Source organism: Lytechinus pictus, chromosome 13 (assembly GCF_037042905.1).
Source record: "Lytechinus pictus isolate F3 Inbred chromosome 13, Lp3.0, whole genome shotgun sequence".
Lineage (NCBI taxonomy): Eukaryota > Metazoa > Echinodermata > Echinoidea > Temnopleuroida > Toxopneustidae > Lytechinus > Lytechinus pictus.
In genome coordinates this window covers 19,066,288-19,081,860 of record NC_087257.1, presented here as the reverse complement: position 1 = coordinate 19,081,860, position 15,573 = coordinate 19,066,288, and the positions used below count along the sequence as shown (strand labels likewise).

Here is a 15,573-nt window from a genome sequence, read left to right as displayed (position 1 = left end):
AGGGAGTGTGAGAGGCAGGTGCTAGAGAGGGGGGAACACAGATGAGAAAATTATAGAGGCAGACAGAGAGAGAGAGAGTAGGGGGAGACGGGGTGTATCTGTGTGAAATTGTTCATCTTTGCAATCTTCTTTTACTGAGTACAAGCTGAAGAAAAAAAATCTGACTTCCCCAGCAGGCCGAGGCTTCGACATAAAAGATTAACCCAAATCTTCATGTGACCCCTGCAAAATGGCAAAATATACCTATTAAGGCAAGCAAATCTCTTCCAAGTTTTTTTTAAAACAATTCCTATTGAACAAGTACATCATTAATTGAAAATGTAAATAGTCTCGGCACCATGATTATGTTTATGTTTGTATGTGCATCTACAACTTTAAAGTTTAGGATTCAGTTGGGGTAGCAATTATAAAAGGAATCTCCTCCTTTCTGCTACTCCTGACACTCATTATGTTTATACCTTGTGTTTTGTCATTCTATTTCTTATATTTATCTCATGTTATGTAATACTTGTATAATTTGGTGATGTTTTATGATGACTGTTGAATAAATTTGAATTGAATTGAATAACTGGAATTACCGTTACGTTAGGTGCATGAACACAAGAATAAAGGTAGGTTCTTACCCCGGTTCTTACTTCTGTTCCAAAATGAAAACATGATTGGACCAGAAAGCATGATGTTGATCCTTAGAATTTTAAAGGTAGATCCATGGATGTCGATCCCTGGGGATTGGGGGGTATATCCCCTCCAATATTATGGGGAGGGATGGCCTGTGTTATCATCCCCCCCCCCCCCCCCAATAATTTAAGGTTGAACATCATATTTTAATATAATGAATCATGGCAAGTATGATCATAATACTATTATTATTATTATTACTACTATCATTAATATTATTATTATAACTATTATTAATATTATTATTATCAATTTATTATTATTATTGTTATTTTATTAACTATCGACACCCATGGGCCCACGGGTAGGTCTATATGGAAAACACTGTCTCTGACTCGCAGCTCGCTAGATATCCGCGTGAATTTCTAGTTTATATAATTTGGAATCGGCGGCACTTCATAGCATTATGCTGACGGCTGCTGGGACGGTTCACGAGGAACTTCGAGAGAGTTACGTGCATAAAGCATAATTAGCCCTCTTTATGGCTTAAATATGGGGGATTTCAAATTTAGTTTTGAATTAGATGCAGAAGGTGCCGATGTTGAACCTGAATCTGGTGGTAGGAGTCATATAATTTTTTATAAATCATATGTTGTACTGTTACTAGCCATACCTTGTTCATCGAATGAGTGCTAGGCGGCTAGATCTACTAACGCAAAAAGTAGTACATGGGACACAGGCAATCAGCATAGCAAACGATGCTAGAAATAGTCTTTATTCTTTGAGTGATGATAGCTTATCACTGCCTATTTCTAATAATAAGAGACATGCATTTTTCTTGATTTAATAAAATGTCATTTTTATGGATGCTTCTTGGACTTGGAGAAAGTTAAAAACATCCTGTAAAAATTGTAATTTTTAATTTTGGTACTGATTGTATGGAATGCCAACTGTAAAAGCAGCACTGCCTCCTCCAATTCTGAAGATTATTGTATGGCAGTGTATCATATTGCCGGACACCTTTATTTCAGTGCTTTAAAAGTGACATCTAGAGGAAATACAATCAAGAAAAATTTGCACTTGCTATTCCAAATATGAAATTATGAATATAATATTAATAAAATTATTTTATATTTTTTACCAACCGTTTTCGTTGCATCGCACTTGCTTGTTCATTGAATGAGTGCTTGCCGCATACCTACCCCTCAACGAAAAACAATCATTTTCTTGCGTGACAAATTACATCATGATGCCGGATGGGTAAAGGTATTATTGATTATAATGATGTAAGAAAGAATTGGTGTGCATTTTTCTTCATTAATGAGTAAATTCTAAGTTTTTGTTTGCTTTTTTTATATTGAATCTGAGCAGATTTAATTTTTTTTTAACTGCATATGTTTCATGCCCTTATGGCACTTTCTAATATTATGCTCGTTCGTATCGTGACGCTCCTCAAGTTCTATCGATGCGCTGTCGATCATCGACGGCTCTAATCATGGTAAACCTTGCACACCTTGATAATTAATGAGCCGTCGACGATCACCCACAATACACCACACCTCAACATTCGATCGAAGGAGCAGACAAGATTGAAATTCGGCAAATCAGGCCCATATTTCCATCAGAAAATATATCAGTTGTTAATGCAAAACTATGTTATATGATATTGTAAGCATTTTCTAAGGTAAAAGTTGGATATTTTCACCTTGTTTTTGCAATCTTCTATGTATTGCTCTGAACTGCGGAAGTCTTTCGGTACAAAATTGTTTTTGTACGCAGTAATACTAATATGTGCGTCCGAAATCATGATACTGTCCGGTAATACCAGCACGGGCCCGTAGATGAACACCGTCCTCATGACAGATAGTGTATTGATTTTGTTGACTCTCCCATAGGCCTACAACATTTGCATTCTTTCCTTGATCCGACACACTCCTAGTACCAATGAGATCCAACATTACATGTATGGACCTCATAGGCGACATCAGTAGTATTTTTGGTTAGAAATCTCTGAGAACAGGATATTTAGGCAATTATATCACAAGTACAAGCTCTATTCCTTTCTCTTATTTAAATTATAATTTTATAGTGTAAATGCATCGTTAGCAACAACAAAAAATGAAAGAAATGAAGGGGAACTTACATTTTCACGGCTTTTTCCTGATTTTCTGGGCAGCTGCTCTTCTCTTCTGACTCGCGATCGAAGCTGATATGAAGATCACGTGATTCGCGTTCTCGTCAGCTGATCGGTTGGTTATTCTTTTCGTCAGACGTTAATAATATATATTTTATAATGCTAGCATTCATCGCTAATTTAGGTGAAAGAGATTGAAGTTAAACAGCGCCAGGTCGGAATCATAATTATTTTGGAAGAGTGTATTTATACACTCGATCTCATACCTGACGTAGACGGCGCTATTCAACAAATGCACAATCTTCAATATAAAAAATAAAACAGAAAGAACGCCTTGAACACAGGCCAAAATGCCTAACGATTTATCCGCGGCATTAACAACTATCGTAAAGGGCGCTCCATTTATCAATAAAGATGGACGCTAAGCTGTCTATGGCGACAAAATTTGCCGCAAATATTTACGAAGAATTGTGAGAAATGGTCTGAAAATGCAACAAAAGAACCGGTGAGTACCGATTAAACATTATTAAAGTTATAAATAGATTATACATACCTTGTAGATTTAGTTTTTAAGGTGATATTAGTGCTTAGTTCTAAGCTAGGGAGGCCCAAACGCGCGTGAGTGGAGTCCCAGTTTATTAGCACGGGTAAGTATTGGGGTGTCGCCTAGAGTGATCCGACAGTCCTACTATACCAAAATTTGGACACAAGAAGTCTTGGGAAAATGAGCCTGTAATAAGATTTTCATTAGATTACTAACGTTAGTACTACTAGAGATCTACTACTACCGTCTTTGGCTTTGAAGACTCGATTTTTTTTTTTTTTAATGTGAATTTTGTCAGGAAATATGTCTGCCTTGAAACACAGTAAGTTGCACAAAATATTCTTCATACACTTAAAATATGTTATAGATCTACATCTAATATTTTCTATTTTTGGACCTTATTAATCCCAATATGATTTTTTGATGAAAATTTTCAGTGTTTTTATGTCTGATTTTGCTTTATCTGTTGAAATCGTATCATTTTTTAGCCTGGAGTACCCCTTTAAACTTAAAGGAAGGCATTGTACATCAATACGTCTGTTACATTTTTTTTCTTTTAAATTTTTCTTTTGCTTCTCTTCCAGCTGAAGAATCTGGAGAAAAGAATGATGTACGTGTGACCCTTCGACCAGCAAGAGAGATCTGCATTCCTTATGATCAGATTAAATTTAAGGTAAATGATTGACATATTATTGGATGAAGTCCTGTGAGAGGTTATAGATTTGCTCGCTGGTCCTGGTGGATCCAGAGGGGTTTATATTAACCCCTTTTGTACTGGAACCGGGTGGTCCCTGTTCAAAGTCTATGAGAATCAAAGAATTCAGTAGTCAACAGACTAACATGGTCTACTTGTGACATAGTCTCATACCACATGGACTAAACCCATTTGGTTTTTTAGAAATTTTGTCTATTTTCCATTTGGTCTACATTTTGTCTGATATGCCCTTAGTCTAATTTCCATTTAGTCCAATCAAGTCTAATCAGTCTCTAAAGATCAGTTGATGTGATTTCCACTTTTTCAAATGTAAACTCAGTTCATGGAACGAGTAAGCTTGTGTGATGACAGAACATGAGTCAAGGAAACAAGTCAGTGAAAGTTTCAGAAAAATTGAACAAATAATAAGAAAGTAATGAGCATTTGAATGTTGAGATCAATAATGATATGAAGAATACCCCCCCCCCCCATAAGGTGCAAGAAAGGCCTACTGATGGTATCATGTCATGTGACTGTGTTCACCTTTCTAGAATAAGTAAATTTACTGAGTGCAACTGTTGACCTTTGGATTAAGAGATTACTATTGAAGTCAATTTTGTGTGCATATTAATCAGTTTGACCTTTTCCTTGACCCAATTTGATGTGTCAAATGTGGTTGACCTTTGACTATCATTAGGAGGATGAGTTTTGTTTAATGTAACTGAACTTTATCCCCATTTTGGGCTATGATGATTTTTTATCCATTTTGTTGACCTCTATTATAAGACCATGGTGGTAGACTTAACTAAATAGTGAAAGATAGTACTCAGTAGGCCCATGGTTGTATGGTGTTGCTGATCTCTCCCATTTTAATGATATATGATAAATCATTTCATATCGATTAGCTTGACCTTTGATCCTTTAACCTTTGACCTTTAGGATAAGAGAATACTGCAAGTTTCATTTGGTGATGTCATCCTATCTTACCTGTGTCCTCAAGACGTTGAAGGAATGATTGATGAAAAGAGTGAAATCAAGGAAGCCATTACAACTCATTCGGATCTACTGCCATGCATTTATGAAGGTAAGTTGTCAGAAAACCACTTTCAGTTTGTTTGTTGTTTTTTTGTTTGTCTGTTGTTTTTTGTTTGGGGGGGGGGGAGAATTCAACCTAAATGTTCACATCCAGTTTCATTTTGATCTAAAATTGATTACTATATAGGCCTGCTACAATTCATGCATCTGTTCAAGATCATCTCATTAAACATGAAACTTGCAGTCAATCTTCAAAAGTCTAGACTACACCAGATTATGCAAAACATGTCGTCTAAGTCAAATTTGTCCTATAAAGTGGAATAAATTGTTGTGGTCTTAATAGCTACTTATAGGCAAAGACACTTTAATAACTACAGTGATTTCCATAGAATTTTAGTCTATATTTGAACGGGTGTATTGGGTGAATTCAAATATTCTGATGGTGCTGGCTTTGATGTCAAAAGCACAATTTGGCTTGCATTTCCTAGCCAAAATATCTCATCTGAGTTTACAACATTGATGGAAATTATATTAATGATAGCTAATGAGTTAGTGAGATTTGCCACTGGACTGTCTTCATTTTTAAGTTTAGTGCTGTAATGTAATTGTCTTGCTGTACACCAAAAGATCTACACAAGGCTTGTCACCCAGAATTAAACATCCATTTTACCTTGGCAAAAAAAAAATTACCCAAGCCTTTCTGCACATTTAACCTTTTCGCGCCATTTAACCTTAAGAGCTCCAAGAGGGAACTCTTATATATGTCTGTATTCGCGATTGTGAGTTCAATAGTTTTGTGCACAAAATGAAAATGGCCAAGAGGTCTGCTTAGTATTTTTTATGTATGCACAACTATTTGGAATAGACAATATTTTGAGGCTATTATACAATGAACTTAATTGATATGCAGAATTTAATTGTAGATTTTGCTATATTTTATAACTATGTGAAAAGTTGACTTTTAGACTTTTTTTTTGACAAACAGGTGGACTGAAAGTCTGGGAATGTTCCGTAGACTTGGTCCAGTATTTGCAGGACCTGGACCCAGCATCTTTCTCTGGTCAAAACATCTTGGAGCTTGGATGTGGAGCAGGTCTACCAGGGATCTACTCTCTACAGAAAGGAGCTACTGTCCATTTTCAAGACTATGTATGATTATTAGATTATTAAATATACATTTTTATATACATGGAACTCTCCATCATCAGTCTCTGTTATTACAAAGTGGAGACATGATTGTACAGGGGCTTTTAAAATGGACTTGAAACAAGTAGTCATCCTTCCATAGAGTACCTTGAAACAAATATTTTGTCATGCTCTCCCTGTCCTAAATAATGCTTCTAATATTTCACTATTGTGAGAGGGTTAGAGAGTATACTTTTCTGATTTTAGCAATTTCATGTGCGTACATTGCCTGGTCTTGAAAAACTAGCCTTTTTACATGCTTTTGTTCATGAGCATTTTTTCACCTTGTACTTGTAATAACACTCATTGACACTATTATTTCAGCATAAACAAAATAGAATTATAAAATCTTTTGTTCAATGCCTTGAAAACAATACCAGTATCTAAATAAAAATAATTATCAATTTTCTTTTTCAATTAGCAACATGGTTGAAACATTAAAACCACTGTTTTTCCATGCGGATTGACACATTTCTAACTTATGAACAAATATTTTATCAATCTTTATTGATTGCTAATACATGAGATTTAAAAGGATTAATGAAAGCTGGCATTTGTATAAATGATTCAAATTTTGGTATCACAAAATTCTTAACCAAAAAAACGAAGAGTTTGGACTCGACATGCTGAAGCTTTTCCACTTATTCTCTTCATTAGGAATTGCAAGAAAGGAATGAGTGAAAAAAAATGATATTGTAATTTTCTTTACATTTCAGCCCCAAAGTTCAGGGATTTTAGTATTTACTTTGGTTTCTTACTCATAGAATGAAGAGGTCTTGGAACTCTTGACCATTCCGAACGTCCAGCTGAATACCAAACCAGAGGTCTACAATAAAAGATGTCATTTCTTATCTGGGGATTGGAGTTTAGTGCAAGATCTATTATTGAAGAGAGCCACCAGGTAACATATGCACAATTTCTATAACAAATTTACCATCAGCCAATCAGATTGAAGGATTTCAGTAGCTTTTAACTGTTATTGCAAATTTGTAACAAGTTATATGAAATGGGTCCCAGGGCCCTGTCTTACAAAGAGATGAGATTGATCTGATCAATCACAACTATGGATGGCCAGCAATGTCAACATCTATTATTCATGTTTGTTCAGAATATTTTCTAACTACGATGTATATTCATACATTCATTGTTTTCTGGATAATTCACTGTGCTTATCTTTGTGTGCAAAGGACATTGTGCAAATTTCCTGTAGAAAAAATTATGACACTGATGGATTTCCATAGAGTTACGATTGATTGGATCAATCATAACTCTTTGTAAGATGGGGCCCAGATCTGTATAGCCTAAATTTGAATAAGGGAACCTTCATTAACAAACTGTGCTTACCAGGTTCAGTATGTTTTTTCCAAATACTGGCCATTGCTATTCCAAAGATCAAGGTTTGGCCAAACCTAATTGATTGCTTTAATTCTCATTAATTATATGCCACAGTTTGTATTCTAATCTTTACACACCTTTATAGGTATGATGTTATTCTGACTTCAGAGACCATATACAGCTTAGACTCACAACCCAGGCTTTACAACATTATCAGAAGCGTACTCAAACCAAAAGGCAAAGTGTATCCTTTAAATAGATTAGTTATATTTATTCGTCATTATCCTTAGAATTACTTTTTTACACAGCGCATGTATTTAATAAGGTTTGATTATTGATGATGGTGGTGATGATGATGATGATGATGATGATGGCAATAATGATGATGGTGACAAGAATCCTGCAATAATTAAGCTTAGAAGTAAATGCCTGCCAGATGAAATCTACTCCCTCTATTATACATCCAAAGGAAATGCATTCACAACGGCGGTGTTACTCCCATGCTCTCTTTACCTCACCTCCCAACTAAATGATGACTTTCCTCTATAAACTCCATATTAGCCATATTACATCTCTTTCCTCTCTGTAACCATTAACAGTTCATTGACACTCTTTATGCAACAGCCTGCTGTTGATCTCCGATAAAAGCGGAGGAAGAATACAAAGATTATAGTGATGATGATGAAGATGATGATGGTGGTGATGATGATGATCATGATGATGGTGAAAATGATGGTGATGATGATGATGATGATAACATTGATGATGACAATGATATTGATGATGACAATGATGGTGATGATGATGATGATGACAAGTTTAATATTTAATGAAAAAATAATCACAGAGTCTATAGTGTACAAGCCCCAACAGGTGACAGAGAGCACAGTGATATGATGAAAATTAACATTTGTTTCAAAGACTTTCACATGAACTCATTTGCTGCAACTGTGTTAGTTTTGCCTTAACTGAAGCCACAGATATCTTGCTGCTAAGACGCATTACTTTGGTGTAGGAGGTGGAACGAGGCAGTTTGAAGAGTTTGTAAAGGAGAAGGGAGAATTTGAGATAGAATCTGCTAAAGTTATCAGGCAGGGTAAGAGCAAAGCGTGATTTTCATTTCACTGTTAACCATACCTGTTTATTACAAAAGCGTTGTGGCCCAGTGGATTAGTCTTCTGTCTCTGAAACATAGGGTTGTAGGTTCAAATCCCAGCCATGGCGTAATTTCCATCAGCAAGAAATTCATCCACATTGTGCTGCACTCAACCCAGGTGAGATGAATGGATACTTGGCAGGAATTTATTCCTTGAAATGCCACGTGCTGTAAATGGCTGCTGGGCTAAAGCCAGGGTAATAATATCCAAGTCCTTTGGAAGTGCATAGAGACGTTATTCATAATGTGATATGCGCTATACAATAACTGTGTTATAATTAGTAGTATTATTAAAGACTAAGTTGAATTATATCATTTTATTAAAATTGGGTGAAGTTCTTTGCAGGTGCACCATGTTAGAAGCCCTTACGTGAACTGTTATTTATTTTTTTTTTTTAGTAAAGTTCTTCTGAAAAAAATATAGAAAACATGGTCACTGCTTGACTCACAATAGAATCTGTGAAATCAGCCTTCCTTTGAATTATTTTGATTTATTGATAGCCACTCATGCACACCTTTCAACTCAATTAATTATTTTGAGTTTATTAATTTCTTCATAGACATTTTTTCATAAACGGGAAAGAACAGTGATGACCTCACAGATTGATTTATTTGAGGGTTCTGTATTAAGAATTTTGTTGTTATTAAGAAGAGAGTTTACCAAGATACAAATAAAATAACAAATAGGGGGGGAACAAAATTATTTGGGCAGATATGACTCATATTATTAAAGTGAGAGAAAATTGGGGGAAATATTTTCATTTGTCCGTATGAAATGAAAATGAAATCAATTTATATTTTAAGTGAAATTGATTTAATTTTTTCTGCACCAAATTCTTTTGCAGGAGTGCAGAGAGAGATACTCGAAATGCGATTCTTACGGCCGGAGACGAAGGACTTCAAAACTTCATAGCAGATCTTTATTTGTCAGCACCTTGGAATCGATATTGATATTCGGTTTCAATATGCCAACTCATCTTGTCTTCATGCTTGCCCGTGAAAGAGGAGGCATGTTTATCTCAGTCAGAAGATGGGCTTGGTACGTATTGCAATCCACTTAGATTTCCACATGGTGCACTAGAGCCATTGGCAAGGTGTTTATCCTCATTCCAGGTCCCTCGGAGAGGACCTTAAACCATTGTTCCTCTGGTGGCTCGCTTACGAGGACTCACAATTTCTTAGAAGTCGGGTGATGAATCACTTCCACCATACTACCACACATGTGAATGTGTAGATGCGCCCTGCTTTTTAGGAGGACTGACTAGACTCCACATGATGGATTCTCTTTGTCAACGGTCATGTGACTCTCCTGGGCCGTCACATCTGAAAGTGAAGCAACAACCTGAGGTTGATGATCTAAATACATTTCTGGGATCCATTTCATAAAATTGTTATAAGAACGAATTTGCAATAACAGTTAGAAGCTACTGAAATCTCTCTGTCTGATTGGCTGATGGTAAATTTGTTATAGAAATTTTCTGCATTTGTTACTATAGCAAGGCGTTATGAAACAGCAACCTGGCTTGCACCCAGTAAATGAAATGGCATCTACGATCTGAAAATAAGTCGGGAAAAATCTTGGAACCAGCAGGATGTAAAACCTGCCATTTAATGCTTGCCGGACAATGACACAACCGCCATGCCATCATCACTGGTTCTTAGGATGCTCATGATGCCGTATCCATAAATACATCTCCTTGAATTTTGGAATGAGGAACTGAGCACAGGCTGTCAACGGGTGTTATCCTGTCGGAGATTATTAACAAAAAATGTTTGAAGGACAGCCTCATATCGAGTTGAAGCAATGCCAGATTTGACAAAGAGTCATGGACTGTGACTGTGCCAAGGATAGAAAGAAATGGAGATCAGAAGTGCGTTTCAAACTCAAAGAAAGAAGCATAGTGATGATAAGACAGGAATAACATTTTTTTTCTGGGGATTTGCTAAAAAAATTCCTGACATTTGACCACCATCCCCAGTAAATCAGCGGAACAACTGATGCTGCCGTCAGAGACTGAACTTTTTGGTCAAAGTGATGAGCTGCGGGCAGCCAGAAAACTGTCAAAAATGAACACAAACGACTTGACAGATTACTTCATCTGCCCCATCTGCTTGAAATAAAATGTATATTGAGGATTGGTCTCTTCAGGCTTTCCAAGAAAAATTAGCAAGCACACATCATACTCGGAGGGATAGCTAAGAGATGACAAGCAAGCAAAGCTGTGAGTGAGGCGATGGATTTAGACCGTGAGCTATTACTTTGGTACAGGTAGGGGAGTGGAGCCCACCAATCTTTTAATAAAATTATTTTGTTACATTTTTGTTTATTACCTTTCCTCATTTGATTTGGATTGAGTTCTTTGAATGTAATGTATGAGTCACTTGTCTTCATTCAATTTCATTATTTTTGCTACACTTCTCTTATACCTTTTTTATTGGATATACATATAAACGGTAACTTGTATGAGTCAACGTTCCAAAGTTAAATATTCACCAAAGTCGAAGTAATACTAGATTAAGCAAACCGTGTGTAACATGGATCATATGTATCCTAATTCAAGCACATTTCTGTTGTCCCAAGACTGATTGATAATATTTGTCATGATTGTGTCAGTTGCAGTTGAAATTGTTACTGTACAAAAAGAATCACAACAATGGAAAAGAGGACAAAGTAAACAAAATAATAAATTATCTTACATATCTTGAAGAGTCATTTCTGTTATATTCCACAGATACTGCATATCATTATCGAAATGGGACTGTGGAAACTCCTTAAATTAAAGTCCACAATGTTTGCGATGACAAAAGTGATGTTGAAAATTAGTAGATGATTACAATCTAGAGCTGTAGTGAGTTAAAATGTCTGTGAATGGGTTGAAAAATGTTCTCAAGAACAAGTTGATGGTCTTGGTGAAAACTGAGAATTCCTCTCATAAAACAATGCATACAGTTCATTGATGATGTGAAAATAATTCCACAGAAGTTAATGTTGTAGTCCACGTAGAGGTAAACTATGCACTGACATAAACTCTGGCTTGAAACTCTGAGTTCTGATATCCTTGAAGAAACTGCCTGTCTTTTTTTTCCAATACACTGGAAGCTTCTAATTTTGTCTTTAAAAATAACATTCTGCTTCTTTCTGCTTCAGTCCAATTCTCCATGTTCTAGAAGACTGTTGAATGACAGTGAATTTAACAATGAAAACAACATACCTAATCCTAATGTCCTTTTTTCCTTGCCAGCAATCCATATTTTCTACTGGAGTCAATACAAGGTCATTGTACTCTTCAAAATATCTTAAATAAATCTGCCTCATTGAATAAATAGCAAAGCTTGGAGACAGTCTGGAATATTCTTTGATCATATTCAATGAGTATCCTCAAGAGAAAAAACAACAACTACTGTAATTTTCCTTACAAATACAATTCATAAATATATGACAAAATCATAAGAAAAACCCCATATGTGACACACAAAAGAAAATTGCCCATACTATTGGAGTTCATCTTGAAATAATGAATTTATAATCAATTGCATAATAGTAGTTTAATGTACAAAGCATATAAAGTAACACTCTAATGATGAAAGTATGAAGCCCAGCTGTGTAAAAAGAAGAGAGAGAGAAAAGGGATTAAACAAGAATGGGGTGGAGGGAAAAGAGTAGAGAAGAAAAGGATGGAGAATCAGAAAAAACACAAATAAAAGCGGAGAGGGTAAAGAGAGAAAGAAGAGAATTAGGTGAAAAGAAAACAAAGAAAGAATAGAAAGGGAATACAGCATAAGGAATCAAGGAAGAATGCTTGAAAAGGCGAAAGTGACAAAAGTAAAAACAAGGGCTCTGTCAGGCTCGTTTCATAATCCTCTGGTTAATTGTGCAGATCTCGGCAGAGGAAGTCATATTTCTCAGATAAACTCGAGCATGACTTTAAATGATCTTTAGTTTTAGATGACATCCTATATTGCACCATAAACTGAAGATCCGTCCATTGCATCGGTATCTCAAGTTTAGTTGAGTAACAGATGGAAAGTTTTGTATAGAAGCTTAAAAGTGACATCCAGATGTTCAGATAATTATCATCGTGTTATGTCTACATCCCTTTTAAAGAGGAAAAGTCATGTCTACATCATTTTGGAGAGATGACCAGAGGATGAGATCTCGAATCCTGTCATGTCTACATCCTTCTGGTAAAGATGATCAGGGTCCCGTAACACAAAGGCTAGCAATTAATCGTACGCTTGATTTTTACAATTGATTGTACATTGTAGTCAATGGAATCAATCGTAGAAAATGCTCTACGATCATTGGTATAAAGCTTTGTGTTACGGGCCACTGATGACATGATCTTGCGCCAAGGGTTAATAAGATAAGACTTAAGTAAATAAACTAGACAATTTTGAGGTTACGTGTGACTGTCTTTAATGACCATGGCCAAGAGACCAACACTAGATGGCGCGCTTACAATTTGCGGTTGCAACATCGAATCATCATAATACAACATACTGGCGTTGGATCTATGATCATGTCATCTGATCATCCCTTCTAAAAGATGAAGACATGGCTAGATACCAGATCATGTCACTTGATCACCTCCCATGGGATGTAGACATGATGAAATCTGAAGATCATGTCATCTGATCATCTCACAAGTGGGATGTAGACATAACAAGATCCAAGATCTTGTCATCTGATCATCATGGAGGGGAGCGGGGCATCTGAAAGCACTTGTTCTGGTCACATACATAATGAGCTGAAGCTTTGAATGGGGCAGAGACATGGTACACATGTAAAAGAAATAAAATAAGAAATTTGAAGAAAAACATGAAAATGTGAGTGAGTGAAGCGATCTTAGCAAAATGGAACTGTATTATAAACGTGAACATTTCATTTTGTCATTGATCGGGATACGTAAGATACAATTCTTAAAAAACCTTCATTTTTATAACAAAATTATCAAACTTTTATTTTCACAGTCTTTTGTCACCAAACCTAATGCCAATTAGTTCCTCTTTTTTTTTGTAAAAAAAAAAGCTATGGAAAAGTTTGTCATGTGCCATGTTAAAGCCTCATTTTGATTTCAGAAAGTTCACAAATTCGGGATTTCCTCAAGGATATTCCCCATGTTATTATTCTCACTTTGTGTGGGTGTTCTTGTTTTTCAAGGGTTTAAAAGGTGAGGGTATGTTACTTGAAAACAACTTAGGAGCGTTTCATGAGATATATACGCAGTCAAGGTGGTACAGGCCTATAGTATATGTACATATAAACTAAAAGTACATGTACTTCATTTTCCATCATTACAGTAGGCCTAAACATCACCAGGTTTTATGCATACTTGTCTCGGTAAATGATCTGTGAATGGGATCGGTCTTTGTTTGTTTATCAACTGTAACATCACATTGATCCAGTATTTTGCTGCTGTACAGTGCGTATCAAAAAAAGTTTACACTTTGACAAAGCCCTGGGAATTAAGAAATATACAACATGTGGGTAATTTTTTCACATATAATCTTGGGTTGGGTCTCATCTATCCAATGAGAGTAAAAGTTTTGACAGAATGTTACACAAGAGTGAGCATTGTCCATTTTTGTAAAGCTCGCAGAAATCTGTTTGCGCAGAAATGCTGGTTTTCACGCTGTGTCAAGGGGAAAGGGCGAAATCAAACTTACCCTGCGAAACATTTCTCATAAAATTCCCTTGCACTTTTAGTCAATTGAAATAAAACGGATACATTCAAGCATTTTGTAACAATTTTGCCACCCAAATTGAAATTTCAACACTTAGCAAGCACAACCTTTACCCTTTTTGTGCCAGCTGGATCTGAGGACTTAACTGAATCTGAACAAAAACTTATATCTGACATCTCCAGCATTTTATCACTAAGTTTTTATCATTTAAAATGGGTTTACATTTCATTTTTCATTTAATACTTGTTTCTCCACACTTTTTCCAAGCTTGACGATGATTAACAAAATGAAAATCAAGCCTTAGCCATTTCATGTAAATCACAGCTCAGTGTAAAGCAAATATCGTCACGATGGCCTTGGTGTGTGGGGGAGTGGGATGGGGTGCAATGCACTCTTCGAAGTGTTTTGGGCAAGGAAACAAGTTAAAAAAGGTAAAAGATATATTCCAATCAATTTTACTAGCTAAACTCCCCGAGATCTTCATGATTAAGGTTACTTTTATTTGCATAACTATTTCAAAGTTCTGCGCAAATCATTTTTCACTAACTTTTCAAAAGTAAGTGGTGCTCACTCAAGCGGAAATATTTTTCGACAGTTATATCGTCATTTGCTTAAATGGATCTGTACTAATGTTAAAATGTGGAAAAATCTTCAGGATATTACAAATGTACAATTTTACAGGATTTTTCTAAGTGTAAACTTTTTTTTGTTACGCACTGTATAATGGTTTGTTGATTTATTTTTTTTCTCTCTCTCTCTTTCGAGGGGATACAATGTAATTATGAACGCAGAAATGGCCTTTCTGAAGAAAATGTTGATATTCACTGTAGATTTGAACGACGAGAAGGTATTCCGCAATATTTATTCCACAGCCGTATAAGTGTTGGTTGCCTAATACGGTCAAATCCCTCACTGAGTCTCGGATTTGCAATACATTGAACCGGGAAGATTCTATATGGCCTTGGGGATCTTCGCGTTTTGATTATTGAAAACATTTTCTATAATTATTTAAAAAAGTGACATATTCAAATATCTCGATAAGTTGGAAAATCTTATCATTAGAAGAGATGAAACCAAAATAAGAAAAGTGGAGAGCAAGGCATTCGGCAATTTACAGAAGCTTGATAGTCTCACATTGTCAAATAACAGTATCGCTGTTCTTCCGAGAGAAGTTTTTGAGGGATTAG

General features: G+C 35.8%; 1 protein-coding gene across 2 annotated transcripts; it reads left to right on the top strand.

Moving 5' to 3' along the window:
• The first annotated feature begins 983 nt into the window (after positions 1–983).
• Positions 984–11,626, top strand: LOC129274614 (histidine protein methyltransferase 1 homolog). 2 transcript variants are annotated; one of them, XM_054911393.2, is made up of 8 exons: positions 984–1,237; positions 3,881–3,969; positions 4,930–5,074; positions 6,011–6,174; positions 6,975–7,111; positions 7,691–7,789; positions 8,526–8,641; positions 9,547–11,626. In XM_054911393.2, the coding sequence occupies exons 1-8, from the start codon at positions 1,171–1,173 to the stop codon at positions 9,612–9,614; spliced, it is 885 nt and encodes a 294-aa protein (XP_054767368.2). In that variant the 5' UTR covers positions 984–1,170; the 3' UTR covers positions 9,615–11,626. The 2 variants fall into 2 exon arrangements, with proteins under 2 accessions (XP_054767368.2, XP_063964525.1); XM_064108455.1 differs by lacking the exon at positions 984–1,237 and adding an exon at positions 1,567–1,884.
• The last annotated feature ends 3,947 nt before the right edge of the window (positions 11,627–15,573 follow it).